At 35.5% G+C, this 17415-nt stretch overlaps 2 protein-coding genes and 1 long non-coding RNA gene across 4 annotated transcripts; 2 read left to right on the forward strand and 1 right to left on the reverse strand.

Moving 5' to 3' along the window:
* Positions 1–1117: 1117 nt before the first annotated feature.
* LOC140038020 (uncharacterized) lies at positions 1118–2194 on the forward strand. The gene is made up of 3 exons (XR_011841831.1): positions 1118–1153; positions 1458–1487; positions 2015–2194. It is a non-coding gene; the product is annotated as an uncharacterized lncRNA (long non-coding RNA).
* Positions 2195–4241: 2047 nt separating this feature from the next.
* LOC113735373 (putative disease resistance protein At1g50180) lies at positions 4242–7805 on the reverse strand. The gene is made up of 2 exons (XM_027262384.2): positions 6580–7805; positions 4242–6307 (listed from the first exon to the last, which is right to left on the reverse strand). The coding sequence occupies exons 1-2, from the start codon at positions 7619–7621 to the stop codon at positions 4518–4520; spliced, it is 2832 nt and encodes a 943-aa protein (XP_027118185.2). The 5' UTR covers positions 7622–7805; the 3' UTR covers positions 4242–4517.
* A 1244-nt stretch (positions 7806–9049) lies between these two features.
* On the forward strand, positions 9050–12815 carry LOC140037545 (magnesium transporter MRS2-I-like). 2 transcript variants are annotated; one of them, XM_072081910.1, is made up of 11 exons: positions 9051–9399; positions 9667–9696; positions 9933–10086; positions 10168–10289; positions 10762–10836; positions 11396–11629; positions 11713–11757; positions 11962–12006; positions 12104–12133; positions 12262–12381; positions 12505–12815. In XM_072081910.1, the coding sequence occupies exons 1-11, from the start codon at positions 9097–9099 to the stop codon at positions 12589–12591; spliced, it is 1245 nt and encodes a 414-aa protein (XP_071938011.1). In that variant the 5' UTR covers positions 9051–9096; the 3' UTR covers positions 12592–12815. The 2 variants fall into 2 exon arrangements, with proteins under 2 accessions (XP_071938012.1, XP_071938011.1); XM_072081911.1 differs by lacking the exon at positions 9667–9696 and having other exon boundaries at positions 9050–9399.
* The last annotated feature ends 4600 nt before the right edge of the window (positions 12816–17415 follow it).

The following is a 17415-nucleotide window of genomic DNA, read 5'->3' on the forward strand; positions in this document are numbered from 1 at the left end:
TTCTGCTTTTCACCCTTAGTAGTTTTCTTCTTGTATGTCTGGACAATTAGAAAGAATTGGATCAATTGTTGTAGCTTGCTTTTCTCATTGATTGAAGCGAATTAAATTCTCCCAATTTCCAAGAAAATGGCCGCTAATCTCTCTACAATTTTGCGCGGGTCTCTCGCATGAGAATGAACTAAATCCCTTTTTTTAGTCAAGAAATAACGGATGCTTTGTGTTGCCTAAAATTATGAAATCGACTTAATTTTAATTTTTTCGCTTATTTATTGGTATTTGCATATTCTCTGATTGCAGTGCGTATGGTTATTTAATTAATTGATTGTCTTGGATCCGGATAATTAGTTAATTTAGTAATCCATTGTCAATTAGGGCATTTAGGGCATTAAATCCGTAATTGTTTAATTACCTTGAAATAGTGACAACTGGCATGATTGAGTTCGTGTCAGGGGAATATGCAGGCTAATCTAAAATAATCTTGGTAGTGCGTTATTTGATTAGAATAGGACTCCTCTAATACGTAAAACAATTGGGAAATTAAATCTTACGGGCGTACCTAGGATTATTTCCCAATTAGAGTAGTGATTAACGGGCGTACCTTTATCACCGGCACAGTAAGGAGGGGTTGACTGTCATCGATTGTTTGGCAGTTATAACCTATTTATTAGTAATTAATTGGAATTGCCTTTGCATCGATGATCAATTAGGTGAACTATTGCTGAAGTTATTTCTTGACTAGACTTTTAATTATTATTAATCTAATTTCAGTGAATTGTCATTTAATTTCTAGTTAGCTATTTATTTTTATTTGAATTCCTTTGATTGTCATCGTTTACACAAAAACACCCCCCCGTATTACTTTGGATTTCGAAAGAGACAAATATCTCCAGTCCCTGAGAATACGACCCTACTTACTTTGTTTACAAATTAATAATTATTTGTGAAAAGCCATCCCATTCAGGTATATCGGATCAAGCAAACTCTTCGGAAACAGGGTGAATCAAGTAACCCATTGCACACCTAGAGTCCCTGTTCCAGTACTTGGAATCGGATTTTGGTTATTTTAATTGGCAAATAGGTTTATTTTTATTATTGCACAGGTTTTGACAACCTGTCACTCAGTCGAGAAAGAGCCATAATTCTCAATTTGGAGGTACAGTGTTGCTTTATCCATCTGGGATTCTGTAATTTGCATTGACTGGCCGTGTTAATTTCAACCTGAATCGATGAAAAGGACAACTTTGTTTCACTTACTAGCTGTTTTTCAGAACTATGCTCATGTTTCAGTTTAATTTATGAGTTGCTAGTGCTTTGTGTTTGCCTTTCATTTTGTAAATGATCGTGCATTTTATGTCATAACCGTTTAAAAATGAAAAAGTTTCTCTTTTGTGCTTTGCTCTTCCTTCTACCTTTGTGCTAATTCTGATGTTTATGGTGTTTCTTGTGGGAAATGACAGCATATCAAGGCTATTATTACAGCAGAGGAGGTGAGCTTAAGAACTTCTGTGTTTTTATATGAGCTTTTTTGCGTAGGTTTTCATTCCGACCCAATTTATATAGCATGGCTGACCTCCTCCTCTTTGATTCACCAGTTTTGCAATTTAGAGTGTTGAATATAGACAGTATGGACTGAAATGGATGTAAATGAAAAACTGAAGTCGTAGGGTATTTGGGACATTAGGTTGTATCTACTCACTATTCACTATTTGCTCAATTGACATCTACAACTGTATCTATTGACTAATTGCTTCTATATGTTTGTTTTAGAAGCACTCATTGGATCGGTTTGAAGTCAATTTACTCGGCCACTGATAATTAGTTTATACAATCTAGACACCTTTTGACCAATCAACCTTATCCTGAATTCTCTAATTGGTACTTAATATAGACAGAATTTCTACAAACTTCATAATAGCTTTAGATAAGTCTTGCGTTTATCGCTCAAATGTTATGTTAGTGATATTGACAAAATGTTGGAACATTTTTAATTTAAAGGAGTAACAAACACGTGCAGGTTTTGATTCAAGATCCACTGGATGACAATGTTCTTCCTGTGGTTGAGAAACTTCGAAGGAGATTGAATCCAGTGGATGCCAATCACAGACATCAAGGGGATGACCAGTGTTCAGCTGCACAACATGATGTTGAAGTTGATGGGGAAGACAGTAGTGAGACTTAGAATTCGGAGTAGATTTCCAAGTATGTGAGGCACTGTATGTCCCTGCTTTATCAGCCGAGGCACAATTTTTGCTGTTGCATTTCTTAAGCAAACGCTTGAAAGAGGGTATCACTATTTTTGCTGTGAATGAGACAACGTACGTAACAGATCCGATGTATCTTAAGCAATATATTCGCATTTGGCAGCTTGGTTTTATGTCATTTCAACCATCACTGGATCTGTTGAAGATTCCCTGCACCATAACAATGGATTAAGACGTGCACCAAAACCTTCTATCATTCTTGTTAGTTACAAGTTTGATAGAGCAAGCATTAACTCTGGTAATTCTAATCTGCGGAGTCAGGTGGCCAGCGTCCCTGGAATTTTCAGCGCCATCCATTTTGTTATTATCATTTGCTATGCTCGCAAAAAAGGCCTTCTTGGATCCTGAAATTCAGAATTCATCCAGTAATGCCTTGTTGAAGAGGATGCGATGCGTTCTACCAGTTGCGAAACAGAATTATTGCCTCTTTTTTCCACAAGAGTAATACAAATTTTTACCACTATATATGTGTATGAACTTACGAATTCTGACACATTAGCTCTGTGGAGCACCCAACAGCATGTCGAAGTATTCAGTTATGTATTATATCATCTCTGAGTAACCAGAAGGATCATTTGAGACTCTTTCAAAGCTATAGCTCCTGCCATCTTCCTGTACATTCAATAACCACTTTCTCTCCCAATCTCTCGATTTTTTTTTTTTTTTTTTTTGGGTTTCTTGGACTCGTGCCATACTTGCTAGTTAGTCCTTTTTGTAAGATTTCAGATGCTAAATATTGGACAAGTAATTAGAATCTGGATAATATTTGGAGTAATCGAGTGATTGTTAAATGGAACCGGACCTCCTTTCAATGAAAAAACAGAGAGAAATTTTTTTTTTTTTTTTTAAAAAAAAGGAAATCCTCATTCGCTCTCATTTCTTAGCGGTTTACAACCTCTTTATTCATCTCGTTGTAGTTATCCAATTTATTATGGCAGGACAAACACACAAGAAAAGAGAAATTTTCTGTATAGATGCCCCCTTGAGGAATTATAACACAAATTAGTTGAGAAGAAAAAGGGGCAATTGTAAATTTTAGAAGAGTGTTGTAATGTTTTCTCACGACACCACAAGTGAATGATAACTTTTTCAAGTAATAAGTCGTAAGTTTAGTTTATACAAGTAGTGAGTTTTGGTATCATATCATGTAAAAAAAATGTTTTATTATCATAAAATATGCTTACTTATTACCAAAAACCCAATCTTACAACTTCTAAAATATGCGATTGGTGATAATTCTAATACTTTTATAATGGGCTCTTTTTTCTATTATATTCTATGATCGGCTGGTTCAAAACATGAAAACATTTTAAATAAAATTAGTTAAAATAGTAATATTAACCCTTTTTTTTTATGATAGGAAAAAATTTAGATGTGTTCAACTCCGATATTACAAGCTAGAGACTATAAGTTGCTCGTAAATTGCCCACCAAAACCGTTCTGGCAGTAGATTCCATGCGCACGACCTTTTGTGCAAATGTAACACTGAATCCTTGACTTTTTTTTTTTTTTTTTAATATTAAAATGCATACAGGAGAATTCGACAGAACTCTTTCAACCGTTTCGTTTTTGCTAACAAAAAATTGCTGAAGTCACTCCTCACGTTCTATTATATATCATCAAATATTCAAATGTCGCACTGACTTCACGTGCTGAAGGTTGATGCTAGCGATGGTATTGCAGGCCTACTTAAGTCTGGTAACTGCCTTCCCTAGTACTATTATTTAAAGCCAACTTAAGTATGGACTGCAGAAAATCTTTCGTCCAGAGTAGCTCACTTGCTTATGTCATGAAAAAGGGAAAAAAAAAAAAGAAAAAGAAAAGAATCAGAAGAATAGCTCAATTGTGTACCAATTAGTGTGTTTGGATTGTAAGTTATTTGAGATATTTTTACTGTAGCACTTTTTGTGATGTGATGTATGTGAGATAAAAAGGTAATTAGGAAGATAAAAAGGTGTATTGGAAATTGTGATGGTGATGTCAGCAAATAAATTTGGCCAAATAATTGGCTGTCCAAATTATTAATGAACTTTACAAGACTTCACAAATTTATATTTTTCTCCAACTTATTCTTCTGATAGAAATGCCCCTAGAGGAGGAGTAAGTCCTACATAATAATAATAATAATAGGTTTTAACTTTTATAAAAGATTCTTCAGTGAAGCAGCGGCTTCAGTGATGGCTAGACTTGCAATCCACAGAACTGGCAGATTCTTCGCTCGAGATGCCATCAGTTGGCTGGATAAGAAGCTTGCTTCTATAACATGCTTCCATAAGATTCAATGTTAATGACGGGGACGCGACTGATTTTGTCACGATCCGGTCCTCCACGCCCATCGATCCCATAAATTCTTTGGACGATGAATTCTTCAGGCATTTTAATTTCCAACTTTCTGAGTGTTGTAATAAACCTCAGCCCATCAGGAATCATCTCCAGTGCTTCACATCTGTCGATTCTAAGACGAGATAGGTTAGGCATGGATCCTTCAGCCACCACCCACTTTTCTAAGTTTCCTACACGAATGATCGCCAGAGATACGAGTTTTGGAAAAGCATTTTCATCAATAATCATCACATTTCTCTCCCCCAAGTCCACATACGCCAAAGTCAGGCTCCTCAAGTTGGAAAGATATCCCAAGAAATTCATTGGATCTCCTTCAATTGAACACTGCCACAAAAGTAACTTACTGAGGTTCGAGGGGGAAAGGGGTGGTTTAACTTTTTGAAACTCATACCTTCCCCCGATTATGGTCAATTGGTGGAGACAGTGGCAGGACAAAAGATCTAGAAAAGGAAGCACTACTTCTTCACCAGATACAAAAATCGCCAATTGAGCCTTCCGTAGCTTGTGTCGGTTGGAATTCAAGTAATTGAGCATCTGAGGGAGATCGTTCTTCTCTTTACCGATATGCACAGTTGCATGGAGCAACCTTAGATTATTCAACCCTGACAAATGTTTCAAGTCTCCGACATCATCGTTAAAGCCAATTAAAGTCTCCAGCTTACTTAAGCCAAGAAAACTTAGTTGTCCATCTCCGACTTTTTTAAGCCCAAAAAAATACAGATGCTTCAATCCTTTCAATTTGCACAAGACATCAGGCACCCAAATCTGATTACCGACTCGCATATCAAGTGTCTCCAGGTACTGTAATTGACCTATGGATGATGGAAGATCATCCAACATACTGTCCTTTACACTGAGGAACCTCAAATTGACCAGCTTCTTTATTCCTTTAGGCAAACCTTTGCCCGTGAAATCATAACCCTCGAATTTGAGAACCTTTAGATATTTGCACTTGTTTGAATCAAATATTACTCGAGGAAATCCACAGCCACCACTTAATGTTAAAGAACGCAGCTGTCCACTGGCTTCCAGTGCCCTACTTATCATAGAGTCAACATCACCCGGACCATGCTTTTTACCACCTTCCACGTGAATGGAGCATCTAGGAGTACTGTTGTCGTGCTCAGTAGAACAATCCGATAAGGGATCATTTCCTCCTCGAAAATCAAGCAACTTGAGAAATTCAACTTCTTTTCCACGGGCCAGGCAGAATTCCCTCATCAGATCATGAAGGTAGCATGACTTAACCTTTCTGGATGTCGAGAACTCATCGAACTTCACCTGAAGCATTGACCTACTCGCCATCTCATACAAGTACCTTTCAGCTACATCTGTCAGAGTTTCTCCTTTTCCGCGATGATCTGCTGAGACCATCCCTTCTGCTGTCCACATTCGATGCAACATCTCTGCTTCTATGTCCTCATCCTCACGAAATTGCCCCAGGTAAAGAAAACATGGCTTCAAGTGGTAGGGTAGCTCGTCATAACTCAGAGCCAACACCTGCAACACGGGTTCATACCCTTCTTTGCCACCTCCACTCATCCTTATATACGAATCCACATCATTCTTCACTGTCTTCCACTCCTCGAGTGAAGTCTTTTGACTCAGAACTCCTCCAATTGCAGAGATTGCTAAGGGTAGGTTTCCACACTTGCCAACAATTGCCCTCCCTTCTGCTTCCAACTGTGGATCACTTTCAGAATCTACAAGAGAGAAAAATGTAAATTACGTGTCTCTATAATTTGTCAAAAAGATGTACCTTTGTTTTTTTGGGTGTGAAAATGTAACTATTCTCCCAACATTTCCACTTGGTTTGGAGACTAATGCTTCTAAATTTGCCAAGTAAAAAAGGCTAACAGAAACTAATGCATACAGGTATGAACGGCATAGAATCTATAGGAATAAGCATCAAACTTTATATTCTGTTTTAACTAATGCAAGTCAGATATATGTACTTCACTAGAGAAAAGCTAACCTGCGCCATTTCTTTTGGCAAAAGCTCTCTTTTGAAGCAACTCCCAGCCTTCATCCTCGTTCAAAAGGTTGAGTGGATAGGGGAATTCAACTTCTGCGAGTTTCTGGTTCCGAGTTGTAATCAAAATTTTGCTATCCGCCTCTGCAAATGGAAATGCTACACTGAGACGCTTCCAGTCCTCAATTTCCCACAGGTCATCAAGAACAACTAAGCTTTTTGTCTCTTTCTGCACTTTATAAAGCTCTCCTACCAATTCCCTCTCATCCATCTTCTCAACACTTTCCTTCCTCTCGTCCGGGACAAGCTGCTTCAGAAGGTCTCGAAAGACAGTCATCGTATTGCACTGTTGGGTAACCGAAACCCAAGCAAACTGTTTGAAAGCACGTTCTACTTCAATGTGCTTGTAGATCTTCCTGGCAAGAGTGGTCTTACCGAGACCGCCCATCCCATATACTGAAATAACTCGATGTGATCTAATTCGCTCATCAGTGATGAGGGACACAAGCTGTCTTATATCATCTTCCATCCCAACAAAATATTCCTCAACTTGATGGGGATAGGTTTGTCTCAGCCGCTGTTGATTCTGATCCAATCTCGCATTGGAACTTTGCCCGTCTTCAGTACTGCTCAATGCAATGACACCATAAGTTTGCAGATTTTTGGTGATGCTGTTGATTCCTGCTATGATGCTAGCTATCTCTGAACCAACTCTGTGAAGAGCCGTTCCTTCAGAAACTAGGCCCGCAAATCTTCTGAAAGCCTTGCGGAAGCCGTGGCCCCTTCTCCTGGATTCGATTTCAACGGCGTACTTCTCCAAGACATCTTCAGTTCTGTAAGCAAGACGCCTGATCTTCCTGACATAATCACGGACAGTCGAATCATTCAGTTGCTTTTTGTCGGCGTCTTTCAACAATCGTCGCATCCCTATCAATTCTACTTCAACTTCCTTGACTTGATCCGCCACTCCGCTCAAGAATCTGGCTTCTTCAGCTAACAAATCCTTCACCGTTCCCAAAGCAAGGGAGACAGCTTCGCTAGCCATTTTGGTGCAACAAACAATAACCCACTTTTTTTCTAATTCCAATTTGCTCTCCTACAAGCTGTATCTTGGACGATGGATACCCAAAGCCAAAACAATACAAGTATGAGATTGGTTTGTGCGGGCTCTAAAAATAGTTAGTTGAGATGAAATAATTGAGCAAGGCAATTATTTTCCCGTGTACAGCACGAAGAGTGCCTAAACCACATGTTCAGAATATTGAACTTCTATCTTCAAGGGGGGATATGCCCGTGGAAGAAAACGACGGCTGTGGTCGTGGTGGATATGGTTTCTAAAAGATAAGTCCGTACGATCTATAGATAATTTTTGGAGCTACATCAATGATTTTTTTTTTTTTTGTCAAAAAAAAAAGGGCTTGAACCCACTTCAGGCCTGACCCTTATTTGGGTTGTTGGTTTATTCCCCATTTTTGTTACAGGGTTCGAACTCTGGTAGATGTTCTAACTAGAGACTACACCACCAGATTGACTATCCTGGAGGGTCCGGAGCTACATCAATGATGATATATGCAATTTCCTAACCACAACATCTGGACTTTAATTGCAGTCGAGATTTTTGTATATTTCATCCTTTTTTTTATTTTTTTTAATATAAGTAGGAGATTTTGAACCCAAAATTTTTTACTTACACTTTCTTCTCCATGTCGCCTAACTCATCCCTTCTCTTATATTTCATCATATTTCTTATCAAGGCTGAAATGTTGTTGAAGCTGAATTATTTTTTGTTGGGTGGACATAGGGAATTAATTATTGACAGAATTTCTTAAAACTTCAGCATAGCTTTAGCTTTAGATAGTTCTTAAGTTAATCTTCTATCCACAGCCAATGAATACTAAATTAAGGCATACGGCCGGTATATAAATAACAGAGGACAAAGCAGAAATTTTGCATTTACCCAATACATAATAAAAAGTTTAGAGTTGAGAGGAGAAATTTAGGATCCTGATTATCCGCAAGTGAAAAAAAAAAATTTTGTGGGGAAAAAAATAAAGATGAGAAGAGGACTCCCCCAATTTGGAGAAGAAAAGATTGGTGGTTGGGGACAGGAAACGAGTCTCTCCAATTGAGTTCTGTCTAGTTCAATTCAATTTGTATGAACTGACAAATTTTACGATTGCACCAAAATTGTGCAAACTTATACCAAATTTATATTGGTTTAAATCAGCCGGACAGAAATAAACAAAAACAAAGTGAAGCGGCCCTGGATCCCTGGGGACGACGGTGTAGAGGGTTGCATTAATTGTAGTATTGTGAACTCTTATGCTCATTTAGATTAATCACTTGCATAGTATTTTTTTGTTGTAGGTACTTAAAAAAAGATAATGTTACGATCTCAAACGTCACCAACCACAGTTAAACACAATGCAGATGTAAACGCGTTGAAGTCAAGATTATATATATTATTTGTTTCCTACAGGCATATGAGAGAGATAAAAGAATACACATATAAGCAGAAACATGGGTATAATCACTTTTCAGTTTGGGACTTTGAGGATGTTCAGAGCTGATGAAGGGCCATCAAGGCCATTACTATTTAGTACTGGAGGAGGTGGTACTGGTGACTTGTTGAAGAAGGCTGCTGGCTCAAGGAGCTGGATGTTAATGAATGCGTCAGGTCAAGAAATGATTTTGGATGTTGACAAGTACGAGATTTTGGACCGCTTACAAATTCATCCACGCGATCTTCGCATGCTTGATCCTCTCTTGTCCTATCCTTCCACCATTCTCAGTCGAGAAAGAGCCATAATTCTCAATTTGGAGGTAGAGTGTTGCTTTATCCATCTGGGATTCTGTAATTTGCATTGACTGGCCCTGTTAATTTCAACCTGAATCGATGAAAAGGACAGCTTTGTTTCAGTTTAATTTATGAGTTGTTAGTGCAATGTGTTTGCCTTTCCTTTTGTAAATGATCGTGCATTTTATGTCATAACCGTTTAAAAATGAAAAGGTTTCTTTTTTGTTCTTTGCTCTTCCTTCTACCTTTGTGCTAATTCTGATGTTTATGGTGTTTCTTGTGGGAAATGACAGCATATCAAGGCTATTATTACAGCAGAGGAGGTGAGCTTAAGAACACTTTTTTGGATTTACATCAATAATGAACAATCAAAATTCAATTAGGAAGAGTCCATCCACCTTATCATGAATTCTCTAATTGGGACTTAATATAGACAGGATTTCTATAAACTTCATAATAGCTTTAGATAATTCTTGCGTTTATCGCTCAAACGTTATGTTAGTGATATTGACAAAATGTTGGAACATTTTTAATTTAAAGGAATAACTAACACGTGCAGGTTTTGATCCAAGATCCACTGGATGACAATGTTCTTCCTGTGGTTGAGAAACTTCGAAGGAGATTGAATCCAGTGGATGCCAATCACAGACATCAAGGGGATGACCAGTGTTCAGCTGCACAACATGATGTTGAAGTTGATGGGGAAGACAGTAGTGAGACTTAGAATTCGGAGTAGATTTCCAAGTATGCGAGGCACTATACCTCCTTGCTAATAGCTGTCATAATGTTTGCAGATTGTCCATTTGAATTCAAAGCCCTGGAGGTGGCTTTAGAAGCTATATGTAGCTACCTTGCTGCCAGCGCCACAGAATTCGAGGCTGCACTCTACCCGTCTTTGGATTTGGTTACCTCCAAGGTGAACAGTTTGTAGTTCTCTTGGTATCTCCTCCACCATAATTCATGGTTACCATCCCTGTATTATGAATCATAGCTGGAATAATACACATCATCGATGATCTCCAAGTTAATTTTATCATTCACCAGGGCGGCTACTGTACTATTACAATTGCGCAAAACTTTTAAAAAAGCAATACTCCTGTTTGACTCTTAGAACAAATTCTGATTTGCAGTCCATTTTTTGTATAGACAATGTGTATCACTTTTCTGTGTCAGGAAACTTCTTGCATTTCCTTTTAAGTTTTCCCAGAATTGTTTTGAAGTTCAAGCAATCTCTGACTTTGTTTCATTTTTAGCTTGTAAGCTCTGTGGTACTCTGTGGTGTGTGGACGGCTCAAGTTGATCCTCTTTTAAACTTCCCTATCTCCTTGCTTTTGTTAATCTAAAATTCTTCTCGTCCTCATAGTGCATTCCGTAAATTCTGATAGCAGATCAATAGCCGTCATTTGGATCATATTCGCAAGTTAAAGAGTCAAATAACAAGGTTGGCTGCCCGCTCGCAAAAGGTAGTGTGTTTTTATCCATTTGTGTCTTTTCATCAGCATTCCTTTCAACTTAAATCTTGCGTGGCAGAACCTAGAAACATGCCTAACATCTAACAGAAACCTAAATTGTGACATCCCTACAAGTTTTGTGGTAGATTTGTAGAATTGAGCAGATATTTTCATGCTATAAGGCTGTTCACAGGAAGGTGATGATAGAAGAAGGTACATATTTATGAGAGGAGATCACAGTATGCTAACAGAAGAATATTTTGCTTAGTCATATCCCTTCGCGATTGATTCCTAGATGCTAGTCGGGCTATTAAGTCATTACCAAGTTTTGGTAGTTGTTTCTGCAAAATCAATCTCCAATTTAGATAACAGAAGGACTTTTAGTAGTACACGGACATTACTCCTTGCAAGGCAATAGAAAATCTCATAAAATTTCTTCCCAAACCCTGTAGTTATAGCCTTGGGGCTACACATGCACGTTTTTGCAGATTTTTGCATATACACTAATTTTTTTTATCAATATGTGATTCTGAGAGATAGATATAATTCTTGGAAAAACTGATTTTTGTAGGTAAGGGATGGGCTTCAACAACTTCTGGATGATGGTGATAGCATGGCTGATCTATACTTGTCTAGAAAAGTAGCCAGTTCACCTTTACCAACAAGCAGATCAATACCAAATATCGCCAAATTGTTTCTTGCTGCGCCTTCAGTAAGCTCAAGGCAGTCCGAAGCAAGTAGGGAAAGCATCGTCATCGTTCATGGAGATGAAAATGATGTTGCAGCGCTTGAGATGCTACTTGAGGTAATAAAAATGAGCTTCAATACTGCCCATTAGTCCCTATTGAAACACAGCTGCTGAAGAGCTGTTCTTTCACAATATCGCAGGATAACTTCAAGCAAATCGATGGCACGTTGAATAGGCTAACTACGGTATGCAAAACGAAATCTTTCTTCTGTACTTCTGCAAAATTTCTGTCCACGAACAGAGCCTCATAAAAAAGTTGAGGATGCTGTAGTCATCCTCAGAGTCAGGATGATGCTTAACGACACGCTGCATTTTCTCTTTTTCCAGTTATTCAACTTTTTGTTAGCATTTCTTGTGATTTACGACTAATAGTCATGTCCAAATTGCAGCTTCGTGAATATATTAGTAACACAGAAGACTGCTTAAACATTCAGGTAATTAAAGTGGGAGAAGTGAACTTTTTCTCTGATTTCCATTACTCTCATTGTGGACTCGCACTGAAACTGTGCCTAATTCTTGTCGATTCTTCAGCTTGACAACCTACGAAATCAGTTCATTCAGGTGATGAAAACGAATGTTAATTACTACCATAATGCATATTCAAGTTTCTGATTGCATTTAGTCCGTAGATTCTGATTTCATTCAATTAGAAGTAATGTCTTCACTTCCCACTCAAATGTTTGCTGCAGATAGAGCTGGTCCTGAGTGCAGCAGCCGCAAGCATAGCAATTCATTCTTTGGTGGCTGGAATATTTAGTGTGAGCGTCCCATATACCTGGAATAATGGTTATGCATATACTTTTAAATGGGTAAGAGCAATTGATCCCAGAAAAACAGTGCTCCCAACTTCTTTAATTCCTAGCAGGAACATTATTTGTTACAAGTTTGATAGAGCAAGCATTAATTCTGGTGATTCTAATCTGCGGAGTCAGGTGGCCGGCGTCCCTGGAGTTTTCAGCGCTGTCCTTTTTGTTGTTATCCTTTTCTATGCTCGCAAAAAAGGCCTTCTTGGATCCTGAAATTCAGAATTCATCCAGTAATGCCATGTTGAAGAGGATGCATTCTACCAGTTGTGGAACAAAATTATTGCCTCATTTTTCCACAGACTACAAATTTTTACCACTATATATGTGTATGAACTTACAAATTCTGAGCCATTAGCTCTGTGGAGCGCCCAACAGCATGTCGAAGTATTCAATTATATATTATATCATGTCGAAGGATCATTTGAGACTCTTTCAAAGCTATAGCTCCTGCCATCTTCCTGTACATTCAATAACCACTTTCTCTCCTATTCTCTCAAATTTTTTTTTTTTTTTTTGGTTTCTTGGACTCGTGCGTGGCGCCTGCCATACTTGCTAGTTAGTCCTTTCGTAAGATTTCAGATGGTAAATATTGGACAAGTAATTAGAATCTGGATAATATTTGTAGTAATCGAGTGACTGTTAAATGGAACCGGACCTCCTTTCAATGAAAAAACGGAGAGAAATTCTTTCTTTTTTTTTTTTTTAAAAAAAAAAGGGAAATCCTCGTTGGCTCTCATTTCTTAGTGGTTTACAACTTCTTTATTCATCTCGTTATAGTAATGCACAAGAAAAGAGAAATTTTCTGTATAGATGCCCACTTGAGGAATCATAAAACAAATTAGTTGAGAAGAAAAAGGGCTCATTGTAAATTTTGGAAGAGTGCTGAAATGCTTTCTCACGACACCAATAAGTCGTAAGCTTAGTTATACAAGTAGTAAGTTTTGGTATCATATCATGCAAAAAAAAGTTTTATTATCATAAAATATGCTTGCTTATTACCAAAAACCCAATCTCACAACTTCTAAAATGTATTACTCAATTTTTTTAAAAAAAAAACTCTTAATTCACTTGACAAAATTTGCAATTCACTTGTGGTGCACAAAAAAGATTTGTGACACTAATCTACATGCGAGACCTTATATTGTGTCTCTTATGACAAAAGATAAAAGTCGAGTGGGAGTGGGAGTGGGATGTCAAATCTTGAAGAAAAAAAAAAGATGCAACATTTTTGTGGAAGGAAGTGCATGCGGCTCAAAAAAAAAAAAAAAAAAAAAAAAAAGGTGCAGGCGATTGCTGGAGTAGGTGATAATTCTAAGACTTTTATAATGGGCTCCTTTTTCTATTACTAGGCATTGGACCCCGCCGCGGGGTGCCCATATTATAGGGTTGTTGAGTGATGAGGAATATAAAATAAAGTAGAAAGAATCATAAATAGAGGGTTATTATTTTGTTGAATATTAGAGTAGTGATTGTAGATTAAGCAAATATGAGATAGTATATGTAAATGTAGAGCGATGTGAAATTGGTATTTATTGTATCTAGTGTAAGAGTGCTAACTGATGGTTTATTTATGAAGAAGATGTTTGTGCAAGAAATAGATTATGAATAGGAAAGCAAAAAGCATGTGTTTTTTTTTTATATATACATCCTAATTTGAGAGTGTACTTAGGTTAATGTAAGATTTATTTAATAACATAGATTTAGAGTATTTTGTATCATAATAGAGTTGGAATAGTGGATAGAGAAGTGATAGATTGGATTGATTCATTTATAAATAGATATAGTAAAATTGATGTGATTTGTATTGTGTTTTTTAAAATTAATACGATCTACAGATTTGATGGATAATATTGGTTTCAAAAAATTTTGTTTTTTTATTTTAATATAGTGATAAGTAAATATTATTTAAATTAATGGAATATATATTAATTTTTTAAAGTTGATAGGATGGAAAATTAGGTGGAGAATTGCATTGAGAGTGTTATAATTTATTGTACTTTGGGTGTTGGTAGTTCATGTATTCTAGGATGATGATATTTTCATAATTTGGATAGCTATGATGAGTAAGTGTGCATTGTTGCAACAGAAAAGTCTATGAAAAGGATATAAAAGAATGGGAAGTTTGTTGAAAAATAAATGGATAATAGATATTTTTTGGCCAATTTTGATATAGTTTGGGTGTTGTGTGATGAGATAAATTAATAATTTGGAATAATTTGATACTATAGCTTGGGAAAATATGTGTTTATTCATTAAGTAGGTTTTTTTCTATAAGTAAAGATGATATTGATTTAGTTATGAATAAATGTGATTGAAATAGATGAGAGCTGTATTTTTTTAATTAATAGAATCTGAATAAGTAAAGGATAATATTAATTTTGAGAGCTAATAGATTTCATATTAATAGGTTAGTACTAAATGGATATTATTGAAAGTAAGGTGATGCATATAAATTTTTTTTATAAGAAATGGAAATGATTGCACATGAAAATTATAGAGTTTAATCACTGTAATTTACAGTAGAATTTTTAAATATTTACTGTTTGATGTTTATGCGACTTATTTTATGGTACTCAGAGTTGTAGTGAATTTTGTATTAATATATACATATATATAGGTATACGATATATTTTGTAATATGTGTGGATATATATATATATATATATATGCGTGTGTGTTTAGTATTTTATTTTAGGAGATATAATGGTTTAATTTTTTATTGTTTATATTTTTTGGGGTTTTGTTTGTTTGTTTGTTATATTTTTATTATTTATTTATTTATACACATGTATATATATGTATATTTAATATTTTATTTGAGCTTGTAAGATTGTTTAATATTGTTTTATCGTGTCTATCTTTTCTAGTTTTGTTTGTTTGTTATATTTGTGGTGTTACTATTTGTCTTGTGATTCATGTGTCAGTGCGATATTTGTTTTTTGAGTTGTATCATGTATATTTTTGCTATATATATAGGAGTTCGGTTTTAAGTATTTGTATGTAAATTTCTAGTTGTTTGGTTATATTTTTTATAGTTTTAGAGAAAAGTTTGTCTTTTTTATTTTGGTTTTCAGTGCTATATTTTTAATTTTTGAAATATTATCAAAGTAACATTTTTGAAATAGAGGGAAATTATCTTGTATTTTTAAAAACAATTAGTTGTATAATGCAAGCTAATACAAAGTGGCACAATTGATTTATATTTATTAGATACACACAAAATTTTTGTCGATATATATATAATTTTCAGAAAATCAATATTTTTGTCGATATATATATTTTGCTGAAAATAAATATATATAAAAAGGCACACAATTAATCATCACTTTCTATTGACCACATTTATGTTATGTTACTCAATCTTAAAATGCAAAAGCTTTAAATTAATAATTTAGTAGTTAACAAATATTATCGAAGTAACATTTTTGAAATAGAGGAAAATTATCCTATATTTTTAAAAACAATTGGTCGTATTAGTGGAAGCTAATACAAAGTGGCACAATTGATTTATATTTATTAGATATGCACAAAATTTTTGTCAATATATATATTTTTCAGAAAATCATTATTTTTGTTGATATATATATTTTGGAGAAAATGAATATATATATATATATATATATATATATATAGATAAAGGCACACAAATAGGATGCAATAATATATATTGATTTGTATAGCCCTAAAAATTCGTGCTGTATTAGCCATTAGGGAATGGAAGGAAGGTAGCAACTGGAACAAACAAAACCAAAGAAACAATTGAGAGTGTTTGGATACCCCAATTATCCCAAATAATATTTCGCTTGCATCATAAACACATTTCCCAACCTACCTTTTTATATTCCCAATCACCTTTTATCTCACATACATCACATCACAAAAAGTGCTACAGTAATTATTCCAAATAATATTTCAAATAATACACTATCCAAACAAGTGAGATGACATCTAAAGACCACAAGGTACAAAATTGATAGGGAAATTACGAAGAGACCAGCACAAAAGAGGACAAAATCAACACCGAAATTACAAAATAACTGGCGTCCAAGGATAATTGAAGCAGCGGACAAAAGAGGACGTGGAAGGAGAATTGCACCAGCGGACAAAAGAGATAAAATCAACACCGAAATTACAAAATAACCGGCGAAAATTACTGTAGCAAGCCCTTCGGCGCTTTATGTAGTTAGAGATATTCTATGATCCGCTTGTTCAAAACATGAAAATATCTTAAATAAAATTAGTTGAAAAAATACTTTTGAATGGTGGAACAAAGTTTGGATGCATTACCACTAGAAACAATAAGTTGCTCTCAAATTGTCCACCAAAATAGTCTTCAGACCAGCAGTGGAATCCATACACACACAACCTTTTATGCAACGGTAACACCGAATCCTTGACTTTTTTTTTTCTTTTTTGATTAAAATGCGTACATGAAAACAGGGTACATGCGATTGATGGAGTCGGTGAATGATAATTCTAAGACTTTTATAATGGGCTCCTTTTTTCTATTATATTATATGCTGCGCTGGTTCAAAACATGAAAACATTTTAAATAAAATTAGTTGAAAAACATTTTTGTTTGGATAGGTTTGTTTGGATAGGGTATTATTTGAAATAATATTTGGAATAATTACTGTAGCACTTTTTGTGATGTGATGTATGTGAGATAAAAAGGTGGTTGGGAATATAAAAAGATGGGTTGAAAAATGTGTTTATGATGCAAGCGAAATATTTTTTGGGATAAGTTTTGTATCCAAACACTTTTTTTTTTATGGTAAAAAAAGTGTTTAGATGCATTCAACTCTGATTATCACTACAGGCTAGAAACTTTAAGTTGTTCGCAAATTATTCATCAAAACAGTTCTCAAATCAACGGTGAAAGCAAAAGTAACACCGAATCCTTGACTTTTCTTCTTTTTTTTTTTCATTTGACAGAACTCTTTCAACCGTTTCGTTTTGGCTAACAAAATTGCTGAAGTCACTCCTCACGTTCTATTATATATCATCAAATATTCAAATGTAGCATTGACTTCACAT

The sequence above is a fragment of the Coffea arabica genome, chromosome 3c (assembly GCF_036785885.1).
Source record: "Coffea arabica cultivar ET-39 chromosome 3c, Coffea Arabica ET-39 HiFi, whole genome shotgun sequence".
In the NCBI taxonomy this organism is placed as follows: Eukaryota; Viridiplantae; Streptophyta; class Magnoliopsida; order Gentianales; family Rubiaceae; genus Coffea; species Coffea arabica.